The sequence below is a fragment of the Lissotriton helveticus genome, chromosome 11 (genome assembly GCF_964261635.1).
Source record: "Lissotriton helveticus chromosome 11, aLisHel1.1, whole genome shotgun sequence".
Classification (NCBI taxonomy): Eukaryota; Metazoa; Chordata; class Amphibia; order Caudata; family Salamandridae; genus Lissotriton; species Lissotriton helveticus.
The window spans coordinates 1,128,026,035-1,128,046,216 of NC_136072.1; the positions used below are offsets into that span (position 1 = coordinate 1,128,026,035).

Here is a 20,182-nt window from a genome sequence, read left to right on the forward strand (position 1 = left end):
AAGGGTGGGTGGATGGATGGATGGAAGGAAGGATGGCTAAGTGAAAGGGTCGATGGAGAGAGAAAGGGAGGATGGATGGATGACTAAAAGAGTGGATGGGTGGAAGGATTAGTAAGTGAAAGGATGGCTGGATCGGTGAAAGGGTAAATGGCTGGATGGATAAGTGAATGGATGGATGGGATGAAGAGTGGATGGATAAGTGTACAGATGGATAGGGTGAAAGGGTGGATGGATGGATAATGGATGGATGAGTGAAAGGATGGATGAAGGGATGGATGAAGGGATAGATGAAGGGATGGATGAGTGAAATGATAGATGGAAGGATACATGATGAATAGGTTTGCAAATGGTTGAATATGTTTGGAAATGGCTGGGCTTAATTATATACTATTGCGTGACCTCTGACGTGTCTGTAAAACGTACCTATTGTCCTTAAGTTTTGTCCTGAATTTTGACCTCCTGTCCTGAATTTGTGTCCTGAATTTTGACCCTTTGTCCTGAATTTTTACACTCACCGTCCTGAATTTGCACCAATGCCAGTTGGTCACCCTATTCAGCTCCCCTGTTCATCAAGTCACAGTCCCCATTCCTCCCTTCTCCTCCCCTTCATGGACATTTTATTCTCAGTTTATAAAATACTATGCAAGTTATTATATTAGCACATAAGCCGGGCAAACGTTGTTGCCAATAAAACACATCAAGGACATCCGCAGCAGGGGCTGTTTCACTTCCCATCACCGAGACTCCAGTCTCTTCCCTCTGAGGCCGCTGTATCCGCTCCATCCCCCCACACTCCCATGGAGTTCAGCTTCCAACCTTGATTGTTTCACTCCTTTCCTCTCCTCCCTTCTTTCAAGCATTGCACCACCCCTCTTTCTCTATATCACCCCGACTCCCTCCGCTCTGTGCCCTCAGCTAGAGACCGAGACCAAGACATCAGCCCTGCTCACCTCTCTCTCTCCCGCTCCACCGAGCTCAGATTTCACTCTCCTCCAGTGGTAGTCACTACTACTCAGCACTTCCGCCCTTCCTGGAGTCCCGCCCATTCCCTCACTTCCGGCCTATGATCTAATAAAATATAGAAAACGGACTAAACAGCAGCACCCATATCAAATGTGTTAATACCGTCAACTATTGTTTTGTTGGGCTCTTCCATTTTATCGTTGCATAATATTTGGAGTTGTATTTCCCTTTAAAGAATATCTTTTTGTAAATATTTAATATTTACCCTCGAATTTACATTTATTAATATCGCATGGTATTTTAAATAACGTTTATGTTTATAATGCTAGATTTTGACTCCAATCATAATTTAAATAACACAGTGCTGTAGCAATACCAAATGCTGTCTTATTGAGAAATTTAAAAATAACATCAGTAGTGAGTGTCGGCCAAGATGGCCACGCTCATTGTCACAGTTCTTGGTAACCAGCTCTGAAACCGATCATTAAATGTAGGCTTTGTTAGAAAGGGCGCCGAATCTGTTTCATTTGCACAATAGCTTCCCGCAAATGTTCAGGACTAGCTAGAGCGTCATTTATTAATTTACTTCACACATTGTGAAACCGGATTTATATTTACAATGACCTATTGTAAGGAATCAATGTGTACAAAATTTCAGTTTACAAACCAGATAAATTCTGATTAGCATTGCCGCTTCGAGCTGTGCATTTGGAGTCTTCAAAGAAAGAAAGGAAATAGAAACAGTGAATATGTAAAGACTCCCATAGTGTAAACTTTATTTAATGTATTTGACCGACATAATATGAATGGTATAGTACATGATTTACACTTCAAAATTTCCCGTTCATTTCCAAGGAAAATTAGGAGCTCCGTTTCAAGATGGCGACCGAGATCACGAAAGGCCGTCTATATTCACCCGAGCCATCTGGCTTATCCTTCTTCTGTTTTGCTCAGTTTCGTGTGTCATGTTTGGTAAACACGACTTTTCTGTTTCCGTAGAAGTCAGTCACGTGGTCCTGGGGATTGGCCAATCACTTCTCTCCCCTCTATCAGCTGCTGGGGCCCAGAAGCCTGTCCCGGGCTGTCACTGCTGCTTGTCCCGCTGCTGACGTCGGTGCAGCGGATCCACTGCCCCAGCATCTCGCCGCCAACATGTCGGCCAAGGGGGGTGGCCCGCGGGGCTTCTACTTCAACACTGTGCTGTCCCTGGCCCGGTCTCTGGCCGTGCAGAGGCCGGCCCCCCTGGACAAGGTAAGAGATGAGGGCTACACCCACGAGAAGTGGGTGTAAGAGGCACCAGAGTAATTGTAATTGCATTCATATAGTGCTTACTATCCTTGATGAGGCATCAAAGCGCTTTTTCGGGAGTAGCACCTACTCCAGAACTCAAAACGGATTAGTGGTGAATTAGTATAGGGATATAAGGAATTCATTTGAGCGGTGGACATGTCAGTTTGTTATTTGGATTGAAAAAGGGTAGAAGAGTCAAGGTTTGCATTTATATAGCACTTGCTACCCCTGATGAGATGTTAGAGCGTTTTTTGGCGGGTAGCAGCAGTGCTGGAGTCAGGGTACCACGCGGGTGGATGGCATCCCCCCACTTATTTTACCAGGAGCTCAATAATTCGAGCAAATGGAGGCACACATTCACTCTTTGGCCTCTCTGGGGCGAGATCGCAGCTCATTCAGAACATTGCTAACGCGCTGGTTTCTCTGATGCAATCGCATCTAAGGGGTGAGTGAGGGGGGGCAATGAGTCTGATGGTGCAAGCCACCTTTCGTAACGTCCCTTCCTGTTGTGACATCAGCGTTCCCCCACTTCTTTATTTAGGACTTTTACCCTTTTTAGCAGGTACTGTAAGGGTGAACTGGATTGGCAGAACGCCTAGTGGGTCTAATAGAGGAGGTGTAGGCACTGCAGGGCAAGGAGCACAAGAGGAGGCACTGCAGGGCTTGAGTAAGTGGAGGCATTGCTGGCAGAGGTGGTTGGCACTGCATGTAGAGGTGGTTGGCACTGCATGTGGAGCTGGTTGGGATTGGGATTCTGATCACATACCTACCTTGACGACACTTCCTCTTATGCTGACCAACAATAGAAGGAGGGTCAAGTGGCCCCATCTTGTAGACTCAATCTCGAAGCTTGCCAAAATCTACCAACTCGCTATCCCTTTTATTGAGCAGATGGGTGTCTCGCCTAGTTGGCAGCAGGCGTTAGATATGCACAAACAGCTGGTTGAGGCACTAGGGGATGTGTTCTACCCTATAAGTAGAATTAAGAAGTATGTTCCAAAAACACACCCCTGGTTTAATGATGCGTGTAGGAACTCGAAAAAGGAGCTCCTTGCGGCGATTAAGGCTAAAGATAGACGGAATATTAGGGCAGCTAGACAGATCTACAAAAAGGAGCTGATTAGGGGTAAAAGGGAGTGGGAAGAAGACAGGTGGGAAGAACTCAGAGGTGCCCTTGCGACTAAAGATGCTAAACTATTCTGGGCATTAGTAAATTCTGGTGCAAACGCTGGTGGGGGGACCCTTCTACCAAACATACCCCCCTCAATGTGGGAGGCGCATTTCTCTGCACTCTACACTGGCCCTGTGATCGGTCATAGTGCCCATCTAGATAGGTCTGGGATTCCAGAGCCTGAAGGTCCCTCCTGGAATTCTCTTGCCCAAGACCCCCTGCACGAGTGTCGACTGCGGGGGGCCTCGGGCACGGGATACCAGCTAGAACACAGGGACACCGAGATGAGGATGGCCCTGAGAAGTGGTGAGAGTATCTCGGCCAAGGAGGTGGAGACTGCGATTAGTAGACAACTTCCTAACAAAGCGCCAGGCCTCGACAGGGTACCAGGTGATCTCTTCCGTTCCCAGCCAAAGATATGGGCTCCATACTTAACTGTACTATTTAACGCAGTCCTACAGGGGGCAAAGATTCCTGACACATGGGCGGGGGCCGAAATTGTCCCAATTTTTAAGAAGGGGTCCGCTCTTGAGCCGTCAAATTATAGACCAATAAGTCTCCTGGACACTGCCCAGAAACTGATGGGCCGGATACTCCTGGATAGGATACTGGGATGGGCGGAGGAACAGGAAGTAATGACTACCCTTCAGGCTGGCTTTAGATCTGGGATTTCAACTATGGACCAACTTTTCAGGCTGCAGGTCCTCTATTGGAAGACCATAAGTATTGAGGGTGGCAGCCTCTACTTGGTCTTTGTTGACTTGCGGGCCGCTTTCGACCTTGTGCCGAGGGAGAGTCTTTGGAGGGTCTTAAAAGATCTTGGCCTTCCTCTCTACCTTTTGGAGGTCCTGAAGCGGTTACACGAAGGGAACTATGCCCGGGTGAGGTGCGGGAAGAACGGGGAACTATCCGCACGTTTCCCAGTTTCTAGAGGCGTACGCCAGGGCTGTGCCCTGGCTCCCACGCTTTTTAGTCTCTATATAAACGGTTTGGTGGGGGAACTAAATAGAGTCAGGTTTAGCGACGCCCCCTGGTTGGCGTCAGGGAGGGTGCCTGCTCTGATGTTCGCAGACGACACCTTATTGTTGTCGCGAACATCAACAGGCATCCAGAGGGTTTTGGACGGGTTTGTTTCATTCTGCGCCTCGCGGGGACTCGAGATTAATTTAGAAAAAACAAAATTTATGATCTTCGGTCCCCCGAAACGCACCCGCCCTAGCCCTACGTTAAACGGTACCCCGCTCGAAAGGGTGAGAACTTTTGTATACCTGGGGGTCACTTTGACTGAGGATTTTGGCTGGGGCCCCCAGGTAGCCAAATCCACCCTAAAGCTCGCACAGATATCAGGGGGCATTGGTAAGTTCCACCGAACAACGCATTTTAAGCCAGTCTCCCCAGTGCTTGAAATCTACAGTGCTCAAGCTAGACCTGCGGTAACCTACGGTGCTGAACTTTGGGGACATTCAAGTATAACAAACCTTCTTAGGGTTGAACGGGCCTTTATGAGAAATACGATTGGTCTACCCCAAAGTACCCCGCTCTTACCCTTGATATTCGACTTAGGCGTGGAGCCCATCTCTGAACTAGTAGCGGCCCGACCCCTCCTGTATTGGAGAAGGCTATGGACAGTACCTGAGCTTGCGGACTACAGAGCTGAGTTCGCTGCTGTCTGGGGGTCGTTGAAGAGTAAGAAAGTACCATGGCTGCTCCACATTAAATCTACTGCCCATCGAATAGGAATGCCTCAAATATGGGAGTCCCCGGCGGAGAGTTGCCCTGTGGTGCGGAGAACTGAGCTGCTGGCCTGTCTGAGGCACTATAACCTAAGTTTGCTGCAACGCCTGCCAAACATGGGCAGGATGTCTTTGGAATTTCTGCAGGTAAAACTTGTGCCCAGTAGGGAGGAATTCTTGGACCAAATTGAACCTCCCTTAGCAAGAAAACTATACACACAACTCAGGCACGGCAGCCTGCCACTTGGGTCATTGACCTGCAAATGGGCAGGTCAAGAGGAGGGAACTTGCCCAGCCTGTAATAATAGCAAAGAAGACACTGCCCATCTTTTGTTTTTCTGCCCGGCTTATAGCACAATTCGGAGAGCCTGGTTGGTACCATTATGCAGGAACCTGGGACTAAAACATTGTGCTCTAGCTGTTAGAATTTAAAAATATGATACTTCTCCCGTAATTGTGTTTTCGGTCTCCTGCTTTTTGCACGGTATGTGGCGGAGAAGGTCCACCTTGATTAACTGAAATTAAATTTTAATGGAGATCACTTTCTTGATAACTGACTGTTTAATAATGTTTTAACTACTGGTTCTGAACTATTTATGTATTTTATTGTATGTACATATTTTACTTGTGCTTTTATGGTCATCGACCGAAATAAAGTTATCAATTAATTAAAGAATGTGGCTGTGGTATGTGGCATGCTTTAGTTAGAAGTGTCATTTTTACGACACAGTAGGATTCTGAAAGGGTGATTAGCCAGAGATATGGATGAAGCTGGACCTATTTATTTATGCATGCATTGTTATATAGCACAACTTTTACCCAAAGGTGCCAGAGTTCTTTACAGTAGACACATGCTGTTACATAGATAGTTAAAGAGGGTTAAGGAATGACCAAATATCACTAAATATAGTTACATAAGCTCTAGAATTTCAAAATGGTAAATCATTGTAGTATATGGAAACAGGTAATACAGAAGATATATACAGCAATGAAATATTTATAAGCACCTGATGAAGTGAAGGTCCTGTGTCAAGAGATGAGTGTTTATGTTCTCAATGGAAAGCCTTAGCTACAATGTCTCAGCTAAAGCACCATTGAAGGAGTAGGGCTTTCAGTTCTATTTTGAAGATCGCCGGCAAGGTAGTTCTGCATAGGTGTGGAGGTACTGAGTTCTAAATTCTGGTTGCGCTACCATAGAAGGATTGTGCTAGAAATTGTTCCTTTTTAATGACCAGGGGTTCTAGCAGCAATGCTACAGTGTTTTGCAATGCTTTAGAACCTCCACAAAGTTTGAGTTTGACTGGCAGGTTACAGAGAGTGGATGTGTGTCGGTCCTCATGGGTGATGCAGGCAGCCTTGTACACAGCCCGGGCTTCACTGGGCAACCAGTGGAGAGAGACCAGCATAGGTGTAATGTGGTCATTCGTTTTGGCCCTGTAAAAAAGAATACTGCTGAAGGTAGGATCGATTGCAAGGGAATTTGGAGGTTTGGAGACACCAGTTAAGAGAGAGTTACAATAGTCCAGTTGAGTGAGCAGCAGTGTATGAATGAGAGATTTTAGATTTTGCTCTGGAATGTAGCGGCGAATTTCCCACAGAAGACGCTGTTGATAGCACTGGCCATGGTGCTGATTTGAGACTGGAAGTTGCGCTTCATGTCTAGGATGATTCCTAAGGGTTTGTCAATGTCAACAATGCTAGGTTTACTGTTGAGGGTGTTGAGTGTGTCCATCCAGGATTGTAAAAGAAGTGTGGATTTTGAGAGGGAGATGAGAAGGCATTCAGTTTTGGAAAGGTTCAGTTTTTAGGTCTCGCTGAGTCAGCGCATGCGCTGCTCTGCAAGACATTTAGTGTGTGGGTTTACAAAGTGCTGCCACAGGCTGTTGGTGGCCTAAAGCTTGTGTGCACGGTCGTGTTCATGCGCACTGCCGCCATCTGTCTGCCTCTATGTTTTGCTCGCAAGTCCCTTCTCACCTCGAGCCCTGCCTCTGCGGATTTTTCTAGATCTCTTGCACTCTTAGTCGTCCCTCTTTCTGTCCTTTCCACAAGTCACTCCTTGGACCGCGGCCGTCTCTCTCCAGTCATTCCTCACCTTTCCTCTCCCCCGCTTGTCCTTTGACTTTATATGTCACGTCGCCGGACCTAGATTCTTGCCCTTTCTCCCTCTCCTCTGCGGCCGTTCATCACTTGACATCTTGCCCCCTCAGTTCATGCCACTCTCCATCCCTTCCTTGCCCGGCATCTTTCACCCTCTATCTCTTTCCGTCCTGGCCTCACCTCTTTCCCTCTCGGTCCCGACTTCAGTGCTCTGTTTCCCACTCTCCTCCCCTCCTCAGCTTTTGCCCCTTCAATACCTTCCTTCCTCGCCTCCACCCTTCCCCTAGCCCTCCTCTCCTTGCCTCTTAGCATCACATCCTCACCTCACAGCATGCGCCCTGGGCCACCACCTCGGACTTTCGTCTCCTCCTGAGACTTGCCCCATCGGTTACCTTAGTTAAACCCCATCCTTTCTTACCTTCTTCTCCCGTCGTACTTAGTTAATGCCCACGTGACTTGTTTTTCATTGCTACCGAGCGCTTCAGTGTAATCGAGCACTGCTCTTAAGTTTATTGTGTCGCAAGTGCGCAATGCACTTTTAATTTGTACACACTAATGCATGTCTGTTTCTTAACACCTCCCCACCAACCAGTCCGTGTCTGTTTCTTCTCCTTTTCCCTTCTGCTCATTCATGTTGATCTTCCGGTTAGCTTAGTAGCAGCATTCTTATCTGTGACTCAACTCTGTGACAGATCTCTTGGTAGCCTCTTTCCCACCATGGCCGCTAAGCTGTACGCGGTAGAGCCTGCTTCTTTCCTTCCACCACTCCCTGCATCCCTCTCTTTGCGCAGGCTCCGGTTTCCGAACATGCCCATCCTCTTCTTTAAAGTAACTTTAAGGGTAACAGCAGCAGACTGTGTTTGGTCGGTGCAGGAAGACGACAATACTGTGAATGCAAGTGTGTGCTGGGGTGAACGAACGCAGGTCCCAGCAAAGCAACATGCGTGACTGAGGGAGCTGATTGCCCAGTATGTCTAAACTAATAATGTGTTGTACTGCTGTAATTTAAGTCCGTTTAATTGAACCTTTTTTTTTGCTCATTCTAACACTGTGCAGGGGCCGCCTGAGCCGGCACAGGTGTTTTCATGACACAGCGTTTGATTTACTGCTTCTGTTTATTTGTCCCTCACTAGCTTCTCTTGTAAGGGCTCTTAGCCCCCCCCCCCTTACATTTTCCCTCAGGCCTCCCCTTCCGGCCACGTTTTGCGCCTTGCTCTTGGAGAGCCTTTTTCCATCTCTGTTCCTGTGGCGCCCGTTCTCTCTTTATGTTAGTCTGCTGTGGGGGATTTTGCTGAATTGCGACACCCTCAGTGGCCCACAGCTTCCTCTCAAAGGAAGACTGCCTGTAAATGTACTTGTTGTTTGCAAATTGGGGACTTGGCTATTTTTTAATTGCTGTTCAGTGGCTCTTCGACTGAGCTGCACATGATGCTCACGCTTCTGCTGAATTATATGGCCTATACACTTTCATCACTGTAACATGCTGTTTTGGCGCTCTGTTGTATTTTTAGGCCTCGCTACCGATGCAGCGCTAGCTGTTCGCGTAGCAAGACTTATTGTTGCTGTGCTTCGCGAAGTGGGACAGGAGAGGTGCACGAGCGTGTAAACAGATTGGAAACATATTGGAGACATGCGCTGTGAACGTGCGCTTCTGGAGACATGAGTTGTGAGCGTGTATGGCGGGGTTAGCAGCGTCTCTTCTCGCGGTCCCCCACACTTTCACTTTCGCCAGCGAGGGCGCATGTACAGCCGATGTGCACGCTCACGGAGTCTTGTTGACTTGGGTTGCGTTTCTTTTCCAAGAGCTCAGGCAGAGCTAGAGAGAGCTGGGGGCCCATCAGACAGTGGCTGTCTACGCGAGAGAGCCCCCGAAAGTGAGCCTCGACAGTCGGCATTTCCCCCGGGCACTCCAGTGACTCTGAGCCTCATGCAGAAGACATTGTCCCACTCTTCTGGAAGGGCAGGCGGCACGGAGGACTGCAAGCAGGCGACAAAATCAAGGCGAGTCCGCTAACTTCAGAGCGTATGAGACGGGTCCTGCCGTGGGCTGTATACAGTGAGGTTTGGCTGCCTGGCGCCTGCAGTGCGTTTGTGGTCTGTGAGGTGAGGTGGGGGTCTGTGAGAATCTGTTTGTCTTCAGTAGCTGTGGCACTGTCAGATCTGGGAAGACTCGTGAAAGGTTTCGGAGCTGGGGCCTTATGAAAATGTCTCAAGAGATCAAAATGTGTCCAAAGGCCCTGCGCTCATTCCAGTTGACCAGTTATAAATGGTCAGTACTATGCAATCAGATTGACATTTGGTCTGGTTATAGGCAGGCAAGCACACACGCACAAACACACACACGCTAGAGTGGTGAATTGTAATTTAGACCAATGAGCCCTTTTTCCTGAGACTGCATCGTCAAGCATGAAATTCTCTGGGCACCCATATATTTTTTTCAAATGTACCCCCATTCTCCCACCCAAACCTCATTGTGAAATTGTGCGGTATTTTGAGGCATCGTCTTTGGGGACACTACTCACAGCAGCCCACTCTAATGTGTGTAAATAAAAACAATGCAACCTGTATTAAGGCATGCCTCATCCACTCAAAATGCTGTATAAGCAGTTTCAACCACAGGTACACATCCTCCGTGTGAGATTATACATGTGGAACTTGGTGGCGTAGCAACCTTTCTGATCTTGGCCGGGCACTTGGAGGGCGGTATCGCATGGCCTCTCTTTCGTTTCCCATTTACGGAGGTAGGGTCAATTGGTTTCCCACTAAATGTAGAGGCAGGCTGTGAATGTTCAGGGGGTGATCTAGAGACCACCGGCAATTCTGTAAGAGCAACCCCATCTAGTTTTGTTACACCCACCTGAGTTGGAGAAATAACTAGATTAAATGACTGCCCTGCCCCTGAGCTCAATGAAAGTCTCCTTTCTGTGAGTGCAATTTCTTTTTCTAATGCCGATGTTGCCCTGGCCAGAAAAGTATCTAAAGAGGTTACAGTTACCTACTCTGTTGCTCGCGGCTTTTCTTTCCCATGGTAGGCCTGGAACTGGGGAGCGTAGAAGTTAGAGGGGGGCCAAGCCCAGCCTCCGACAGGCATGGACAGGCACGCCCTTGGCCCGCGTCCCGCCCTGCGGAACCACACTCCAGTCTTTATGCTGCTCCAGCAGCTCCAATCAGGGAGGTGACGTCAGGCCTCACAGGGGGAGCTGGGAGTTGTGGTCTCTCCCCTCCCGATGATGCAACGTGCTCTGCTTAGTCAATTTCTCGTTGGGCATGTCAAAGCCTAATCATAAGTCAGGAAGAATCTGGAGGCAGGAGTTTTCTGAGTTTCGAGGTGCATCCTTGACCACCTGTAGTAAAGCTGCTTCAATGCTATAGTACAGGTAGAAACTATGTTGGTATTTGTCTAGGAGGTTTTCCTTGATGTGTTGGGTGAGCTGCTCCACTAAACACTTCTCAGTGATTTTTGGGAGGAAAGGCACTTTGGAAATTGAGCGATAGTTGTTGAGGTTATTAGTATCTGTGGAGGATTTTTTGAGGAGGGACTGACTTGTCCCGTGTTGAGGCAGTCAAGAAATGTTTCTTGACTGAGGGAGAGATTCACCAATTATGTCCAGTAGGGGAGAATGTGAGTATAACGGTCTTTGGCAACGTTACCCAGGATTGGGTCCTAAAAGTGGTTTGATGGTTTGGTGTTCATGATTTTGATTAAGTAATCCGCTGTAATGATGTTAAATATTGGACTTGTTGATGTAGATGCAATTTTACTTTGGAGTCCAAAACTTGTTGAAACTCTTATGCTTTTATTGTTGGGTCATCAAATTTTATGGATGTGGAAGTGGTGAGATTATTGGTGGGTTTGACTCGATCTTAGAGTTTCTTAAGTCGTTTCTTGACTGCATCCTGGAGGGATCGAAAGTGACAGTATTTCTCACAAAAGATGTCTTTTGTACAGGGACCTTGTATTTTGAAGACATTTAAGGTTATTGGCAGTGGGTGACTGTCTCTGTTTCTTCCCTCAAACTGTTAAATATATCTTGTTCTCAGATTAGGAGAAAACAAGCACGTTTATATAGTTATAATTCCATTTGCTCTGATGCGCCGTCCCACTTTGGTTATATGATGACGTTTATGGAAGCTATTCAGAAAAGGGGGTGGTGATGAACAGAGTGTCTGAATTAAGCAGACCACTCTTACCCAGTCCAAAGATCAGGGCTTGATCCATCACCGTTATTTAGCTCACTGCCCCATCCCAGCTCAGAACCTGGCTATATGCAAATTAGTCTGTCCCTGGCCCAGTGCATCATGGGAACAGGGCAGACCAAACTACCAAGCCAATTCTTCACCAGAAAGGAGACAAGCTTCTGGGGACCGGTTTCTGGCATTACAGCCGTCGTCGGCCCGGCTTGCTTGAATCCTGATGGAGCAGTGAGCAAGGGACTCATATCTGAGTATACCCTGCCACACCTATAGTGGCCAAAAATGATTCACAAAAGGGGGTGGTGATGAACAGTTTATGGAAGCTAGGCACTGGGCGTGAATATCAGTGAAACATAAGTGCTGTTCAAAATGCTAAAATAATTTGTTATTTTTCACTTGCACTTTATATTTCTCTAATGTATTGTTGCATGCATTTACTCCGAGGCATGCATTGTTATTTTAGTCGCTTTGATGCGCTATTTATTTCATAATGAATTATATAATGAACGTTTATGCTGTTTATCTGATGTTACTATATGGCGCCCGTAGTGGTAACTGAAATGTACGAGTAGTACCCTTGTTAGTTTATATGAGTTTTTGATCCCATTATATAAACTGATGTGTATAGGTGCTCTCCTGTCGTGATCAAGGATGCAAGCGGCAACTGAAACGCATTGACTAGCGCTCACCCAGAATAAATTATTTTTGGGGATCCACGTTGGAGTGCCATGCTTGTTTTCTCCTATTCTGAGAACAAGAGTATTCTTCTCATATATGCGAGGAGGTGGCGGACTCCTCCCTACGGCGGCACCATAGGCGCAGTGGCAGCATGCCAGCATCGCCTGTTTGAGGACATATATGTGTGTGTGTGTGTATATATATATATATATATATATATATATATATATACAGGGAACATTGTGCCGAGGGATCGGCAAATCCGGAGTCCACCGCAACTTTGGGGAAACGAGTGCGGAGCGAGGTATTTACCTCCACTGGGACGTCGTGTGGCTACGTGGCTGTCCCTGCACATCACCTTCTCTATCTGTTCGGTTTTAGCAGTCCGAGGGGACCGGAGGAACTCTTTGTAACAACAGAGCACTCCCAGGAAATCCTACCAACCCAACCTTCAATAAAAAGACATTAAAGCCGGTACCTACTATCCAGAAACGCACCCCAAACCACCGGCCCGGCAGCATAAACATGATGCATGCTGGGAGTTGGAGTCTGCCTACAGTACAGCAGGACTCCGACAGGTGAGCTGAATGAGCTGGGGGAGGAGTCTTGTGTCGCCAGCCCAAATACAGAGCTTGCAGGACTGTGGGTAACATTATGCTCAGGAACTCGTGGGGAATGGCGCTGAAGAAGGCTCAAATCGCCTAAATGCATCCGCCTCAATATCTCTGTGCACCTGAGTAATAAAGAGATTCTTTGGAACCCCCTCTTGCCTCCGCTGCAATTCTTTCGAGAAGAGTGGGTTTGTTTGATATATATATATATTAGCTTCTCATACAGTCATTACATTGAGTGGCACAATCAGTGCTGCATCCCTTCATTAGCTAGTGCAGTACCTGCCCTGGTTATGTAGTGTATATTTTTACAGGGTACTCACATGTATTGTACCTAATCCAATCAAGTAAGCACCACTTCCTAGCATGGGTAGGAATGGCACGTGCACTTTCAAATTGCATTACAGTGGGAAAGCGCTCAGAGTCCTAAGGCCATGAAAAGAGAATCGGCAGAAACCAAGAGGAGAAAAAGCAAAACATTTCAGGGAAATCCTCTTAGAAGGGCCATGTCCAGCAATCAATAGCTACGTCTCAGCGTTGAAAAAAGTAGCTTTAACATTTATGTTTGGAACTTTGCATGCTGAATTTATTAGAGACCAAATGGTCATGCTCACCTGTCCCTAATATATAGGATTGGTTATGGGTAAATTGGGAATCACCCTTGAAAGATGTGGTAGCCATTATTCAGAAATATAATTGATTGGAAGATGTGCCAAGGCTGTTGCGACTAGGTGGAAATTGTAAGCAAAATAAGAAATGGTAAGAATAGAGATCAAAAACAAATTCCTATTGTTGGAAAAAATGAAGGTGAGGAATGTAAAGAGAGTGAATCATGAAATAGTGGTTTTAGATGTGTTAGTTGTGAACATTTCACTTAGCCCACATGAAATACCCTGCATTGAAACAAAGGTGTGGTAGTATCACAAATCTGCCTGGAACAGTATGATGCCAGAGATGAAGGCTGTATATCATGTGTGGTACAAAAGGGGGTGGTGATGGACGTAGCATCTGAACCAATCAAACAAACACACCCAGTCAACAGATCTGGGTTTAATCCATCACCGTTCTTCAGCCCACTCTGCCACCCCAGTTCATACATGGCCATATGCAAATCAGCCTGCCCCTGTGCCTCTTGGGAACAGTCCAGCCCGAACTGCCAAACCATGCCTTTCCTGGACCGAAAACAAGCTTCCTAGGACCAATTTCTGGCGTTACAGCCGTCTACAGCCAGGTTTGCTTGAATCCAGTGGCAAAGTGAGCAAGGTATATCATGTGTGGCCACAATAGTGTGATACCAGAGATGGGAAGCTGTATATCATGTGTGGCCACAATACTCTAGAAACTACAGCCATTTTCCAGCATATTGCAAGGGGTGGGTATCATTTCATAAATGCCTAAAAGTTGACACAAAATACCACACGAAAAACAGTGGCCAGCATTTTAATTCGGGTGTGCAATAGATCCATGAATTGATGTTTATAGGCTGCTTAAAATTTCCACCATTGTAAATCAGCCAGCATAATAGCACATTAGGAATGGAAAACATTCCACGAATGGAAAGCGTGCCATGGATGCACACAAGTTGCCAAACGTTACCACTATCCTGCCAGCGACAGTATTTTACCGGGCATGACCGCGGATATCATTCAATGGATGCCATGAATTGGCAACAAGTACACACTCTGGCAAACTCTTTCAATATTTTTTTTTAACTTGAGCTTCGTTTGACTGCTTCGCTGACATTTGCTGATTCTTCTACTGCTTACTGAGACTCCCAGGAGTAAGGGGTGGGCAGACAGAAGAGCATCAAATGGGCAGGGAGAAGGAGATGGAAGATGTGCCTAGCTTAAGGGCTGGCAGACTGGATTTTCTGGAAGTTGGAGAGGTTCAGGTCTTACAGGACAGAGCTGCAGGGCATGGGTGGGATAAGGGGCGGGGGGGGGGGGGGGGCATCTGCTTTGGTTTGCCTGGAAGGGTGAAAACAAATACACTAGTTTAATGCCAAGAAATTATGAAAGATTTATCAATTTGGAGAGTTCTAACAGAGACCTTGTTCTCAATTACTGTTAAATCAAAATTCTAGGATGAAACTTAAGTTAGATCCTACTGATTTTATGTACCCAACTCGATATAATTGAAACATATCACTTTCCTTATAAAAGTGAAATTGTTGGACACGAAAATAAAGTTGAGATACTAGATTCACCAAATTCATGCTAAACCCAGTGAACTTACCCAATCAGTGATCATACATTTAAAAGAATTTTTTTCTATCACCAGCTCCAAAACGAGCAATAACTTCAATTCGACATCTCTGACCTTTAGTCCCGCAATACTTTTCTTATACGTGCTTGCAATAGGTAATGTCTCATGAGTCTAGGTGAACAGAGGAGGCGGAAAAGGATTCTTCTGTTTTGTAACGCCAGCCGTACACAATGGCTCAGAAGGAAGTTTAATTGTTTAGAGCGTATTAGTTGTGTTCTGATGGACTGTACGCTTTGCCCCTCTGAAGATATGTCCTATGTTCCAGTGTACACCGTAATAACTCCCAATTTATGCTGCGAGATGCCCATTATCACACATCCTGCAAACCCTTGCCTTTGTGACATAATGTCCAGAACTTGACAGTAATCTCAATGAGATGTTTGTTTTCTTATATCATCTACTGATTCTTTTTGCAGGTGCAGAAGTTGCAGTGTATGTGCCCTGTGGATTTCCATGGCATTTTCCAACTGGATGAGCGCCGCAGGGATGCTGTTATTGCGCTCGGCATTTTCTTGGTGGAATCAGACTTGCAGGTAATAAGACTTTTCCTTTGTGTGACCTGATCGCAGGAAGTGCTGAGGGTAGTAATCCTATACCCAATATATATAAACTGCCTTTAAACATTATCTAAGTGTTATCTCTGAACGAACTGCCAAAGAATAAGTCAGATAGGAGAGGTACTGGAAGCTGGATACTATGTTACATTTGAATAATTAATGTGTTGGTCTTAACTTCTCAGAAGTAGTGGGTTCAAATTGAAAAGTCACAGGTTACAAGTAGCAAAGAAAATTCTGTCGCTACATTCCAATGACGAGAGATGCAGGCACTTTTATAGTGTCTATGGCAGGAGGCAGAAGGTAGGACATGGTGGGAACTAACAATCAGAGCAAAGTGTATTTCATCAAGTTTTGACCCCAGTACAAAAGGTCATGAGGTAATATAATGTCCTTTTTTACAAACAAGGTAGTGGCTGCGTGGAACTGCTTCCCAGTGCGAATTGTGACAGAAGTCAAAGAGGTTTTGAACAGATGAACACACAGAAGTTGTGGGCATCCTAGAAAAGATAGTGTCAATAATTACTTAAGGCCTGTAGTCTTAGTGCAAATTTTAAATGCGAATATTAGTCTGCTCCACCAAGAGGCCAAATGCATCTACTATGTTCTATGATAACAATGGGGGCCCGCTAAAGAGTGCCTGCAGGTCCTTGCCTCTTAACAGGTCTTTGTCACACCTCACAGGTACCATCCTTTTTATAGTAAATAACTGATCTGACCATTTCACTATGTTCACTGCTCCCTAATTAAAAGGGTGAGATATACTGCCTCAGCGCTCTCCTGGGGCAGAGGGAAACCGCAGTACTTACCTTTTGGCGCTGCCCCTGCCTTATCCAGCCTTGCCTGTCAGCCCTCAAAAATGCCGCTTTCGCTGGGGTGGGACACGGTCCCCCGGCTCGACGTGCTTCCTTAAAGGGAGCTGGGCCACACACCTGACGCCGTAAAAGCGCAGCTGCACTCCTGCAGCACGGGACGCTCTCCTGGGGGCAGAGGGAAACCGGACGCTCTCCTGGGGGCAGAGGGAAACCGCAGTACTTACCTGTGGCTCTGCCCCTGCTTCTGCCTTATCCAGCCTTGCCTCTCAGCCCTCAACAACGACTCCATAGCTGGGGTGGGACACGGTCCCCCGGCTCGACGTGCTTCCTTGAAGGGGGCGGGCCACACACCTGACTTCGGATGAGGCTGGGCTGGGCCTACTCCCTTGGTTCTTAATTTTATTATACCTTTTCATTGTTAACTCTCATTGGGATTTGGCTTGTCTGTAATAGCGACATCCTGTGAAGAACAACACTGCCAAGTAAGTCTGCCTGGTACTCTATGCTGATTTTGCAGTCGCTGACAACAGGGAAGTGAGGGTGCTGACTCTGCACTGACGTCAGCATTACTTATTGGGATACTTGGTGTGACCCAATATAACCTGGATTATGGCTAAAGTTAAGCAAATTGGGGGAAGGGACATCACCCCTAAACCTCTTCAGAACTCTACCCTTGAATGCTTTCTAACACATGCCGCAAAAGCCATTGATAAAGAAATGCTGTTAGTTCAACGTCTGCTATTTTTAGAGGGGGGCTCTACCATATGTACGATCCAGGATGCTTCCACAAGTGTACACACAAAGACTAAGGACCTAGAGAGTAAGACTGGTGATCAATCCATATTGGAATTGACCCCCACTGTGATGCCTCTGCCTCTACGTCAAACATCTCCAATACCCTGCCCTCCAGCTAAGAGGAAAAGGAAGCAAAAACGCTCGGAGCCCGCATTAGTTGCCAACACTAGATCAAAGAGAAAAGCCAAACAGGCCCCAAGTGAGGACTGCAATAGTTCTATTTTAGTATCCCCAACAGAACCTCATTCTCATCCTGTGCTATCTCTTCCTGCAGTCTTATCTCCGCAAGATATCTAGCTTTTGATGAATGGGTTTGAAAAAAATCATGTAAAATAGTTTGTTACCTTTTGTGAATAGGCATAATAATTTAGAAGTTAGTGTGGAAAATATAAAAAAAAAGTCACTCTTCACATCAGCAGCAGAGATAATAAACTTAAGATCTTTATGTTCAAAGCCTGTAGAACAACCAGGAGTTAAAAGCAGCGGGAAGTCTAACATCATGGTGGAAAATCATCATTGTAATGTAATACAACCCTTAGCTGTGACCAATGCCCAAGTGAATGGTCACGATACACGGGAAGTCCCTCCTGGGCAGAAAGTCATGGTGTATAATCCCGGTACTTACCCTGGTCCTAACATCAGTAGCCACCCACCAAACGGGAAAGGGACAGAACCACACAGACATTCGAATGATGTTCCGTCTGGGGTGGGTACTTGTAATGATGTGACACTCCAACTTCAACCAGAATGTTGCCCATATGTGGTGATTTTAACTAATGTTTCGCCACTTATGAGCTTCCAAAAGGAATCTACTATTCAACTGAAGAACAAAGCATGCCATTGGCTAACACAGAACACCGATTTCTCCAACTATTGCTTCCATGATATCCAGTGGCGCTTTTCCCAATTCAGAGAAAGGAATTGCAGCAGTAGCAGGGGAAGGCATGCTAATGCCAACATAGGAATACACCGAAGGCTTCTCCTTAAAGGAAATTGCAACAGCAATTAATCTACTCCAGACTGAGAAAGCGCCTGGCTTAGATAGACTCCCAGGAGCCCTGTATAAAGCAGAGCCTAATATTTGGGGCCCGTTTTACCAAAAGGTCTTCAACGCCATACAGCATGGTGGGGATATTCCCCCAACCTGGAAATGAGCTGAAATAATTCAAATTTTTTAAAAAAAGGGGATAAAGTGAACCCCTCAAATTACAGACCAATAAGTCTCATAGATGTCTCCCAAAAAGTATTTTGCAAAGTAATTCTGCTACGCCTTCAAAACTGGGTAGTGGAGCATAACGTTATTTCACACTGCAGGCAGGCTTTAGGTCATCAACAAGTACCCTAGATCAAGTGTTCAGATTCTTGTTGCTCATCTGGAAGGAAGTGAAGATCTGGAAGGGTAACCTAAACGTCGTATTTGTTGACCTTAAAACGGCCTTCAATTCCATTGATCGCGACAAGCTCTGGGTTGCTCTCAGAGAACTCGGACTTCCACGTGACTTACTTCACCTACTGGTCCATATAGATCATGATAATTATGCCAAAGTTTGGTGGAAGTCTGACAGCAGTCTCTCTAACAGCAAAGTAATTTCTAAAGGTGTAGGTCAGGGTTGTGTGCTCGACCCAACTCTCTTCACCCTGTACATCAATGGGTTAATAAAAGAGTTACATGATTGTGGAGTTGATCCACCAAGTTTAGCAGGTAGACCCATGCCCGCTTTGCTATTCGCAGATGACACACTGCTAATTTCTTAGACCCCGATGGGCATCCATAACGTTTTAAACAAGTTTGTCAAAGCATCTAAAGATCAGGGCCTTGAGATCAACTGTTCTAAAACAAAATATATGGTTTTTAACCCTTACAAATGCACCAAGGGAAAATTGATATTGGGTACCCAACATTTAGAATAGGTGAATGTTTAGGACTACCTGGGAGTCAGAATTAGTGATAATCTAGTATAGACTCCCCAAATTCAGAAGAGTGAGCTGGCATTACAACATGTGGACTGTGTAATAGCAAAGCAGGCAAGACGCTCAACTTTTCGCCCACACTCGAAATACACAGGTCCAAAGGCCTTGGTGCAGCCTTTTATGGGGCCGAATTGTGGGGTTTGGAGAATGTCCAACAGCTAGAGGTAGCGGAAAATACATTTTTTAGGGCCATCCTCAATCTTCCTATCAATATTCCAATACTGCCATAACGCCTTGACTTAGGGCTAAAGTTCACTACTTAGTTTGCAGTTTTTAAAGCGCTGACGTTTTGGTTTAGAATTTGGACTAATAATACAGAGAGCCATGTAAAAGAAGCAGTGGAGGAACTACTAACCCTTCAAAGACAGACCGGCCAACTACCCTGGTACAATAGGGTCAGGAAGTTGCTTTTTAGGCTGGGCCTGGATACGATATGGGAGGTCCCACACTCTATTACAAAAATTAAGGGCCCCATTGTTAAAAAAAGATATTTGGATCTTATAGAGTTCTCCTGTATTGATAATGTAGCACGTTGCACTTTAAGTCTTCCATTTTTAAATGTTGAAAGTTATTTTAAGATTGACATTTATATGGATGAAAATTGAACCTCCCCAGGCGCAAGCACTTTATATACAGTTTAGATTAGGGACTCTCCCATTAAATGCATGGAAAAGCAGTTGGGCAAAAGTTACTCTATCCCCTCTGTGTCCATCTTGTTATATTGCCCCCGAGCCCGTAGAGCATTTTATTTTGTTGTGCCCTATGTATGAAAGTCTAAGGAAATAATGGATCATTCCTGCCCGTCGACTACTTTCTTTCTCATGCCCCTCCGAAGCTTTACGCATATTCAAGTCAGATACAACAAAGTGGCTTGTTTTCACAATAACTAGATACCTGATTGTATCCTTTGGGTACAAGGAGGAACAGAGCCAAGGTTAAGATAAGGGCTAAGTCGTTTTATTGATAACACAACAGTCAGTTCATAAACAAAAAGGGGCACGCGGTGGTTGTCCTGGGCTTCAGTCTCCCTATCCGGACCTCTTCC

At 45.9% G+C, this 20,182-nt stretch overlaps 2 protein-coding genes across 3 annotated transcripts in view; one reads left to right on the top strand and one right to left on the bottom strand.

Moving 5' to 3' along the window:
- SNAP29 (synaptosome associated protein 29) overlaps nt 1-1,051 on the bottom strand; it is a 36,094-nt gene extending 35,043 nt beyond the window's left edge. The window contains exon 1 of the mRNA XM_078667863.1: nt 951-1,051. The gene's annotated coding sequence lies outside the window, so the exon portion shown is untranslated. The remainder of the gene's footprint in view (nt 1-950) is intronic.
- A 921-nt stretch (nt 1,052-1,972) lies between these two features.
- Nucleotides 1,973-20,182, top strand: part of PI4KA (phosphatidylinositol 4-kinase alpha) — a 517,988-nt gene continuing 499,778 nt past the window's right edge. For both annotated transcript variants that reach the window (XM_078667865.1, XM_078667866.1), the window contains exons 1-2: nt 1,973-2,214; nt 15,419-15,535. In XM_078667865.1, the coding sequence (XP_078523991.1) occupies nt 2,116-2,214; nt 15,419-15,535 (216 nt within the window). In that variant the 5' untranslated portion in view covers nt 1,973-2,115. The remainder of the gene's footprint in view (nt 2,215-15,418; nt 15,536-20,182) is intronic.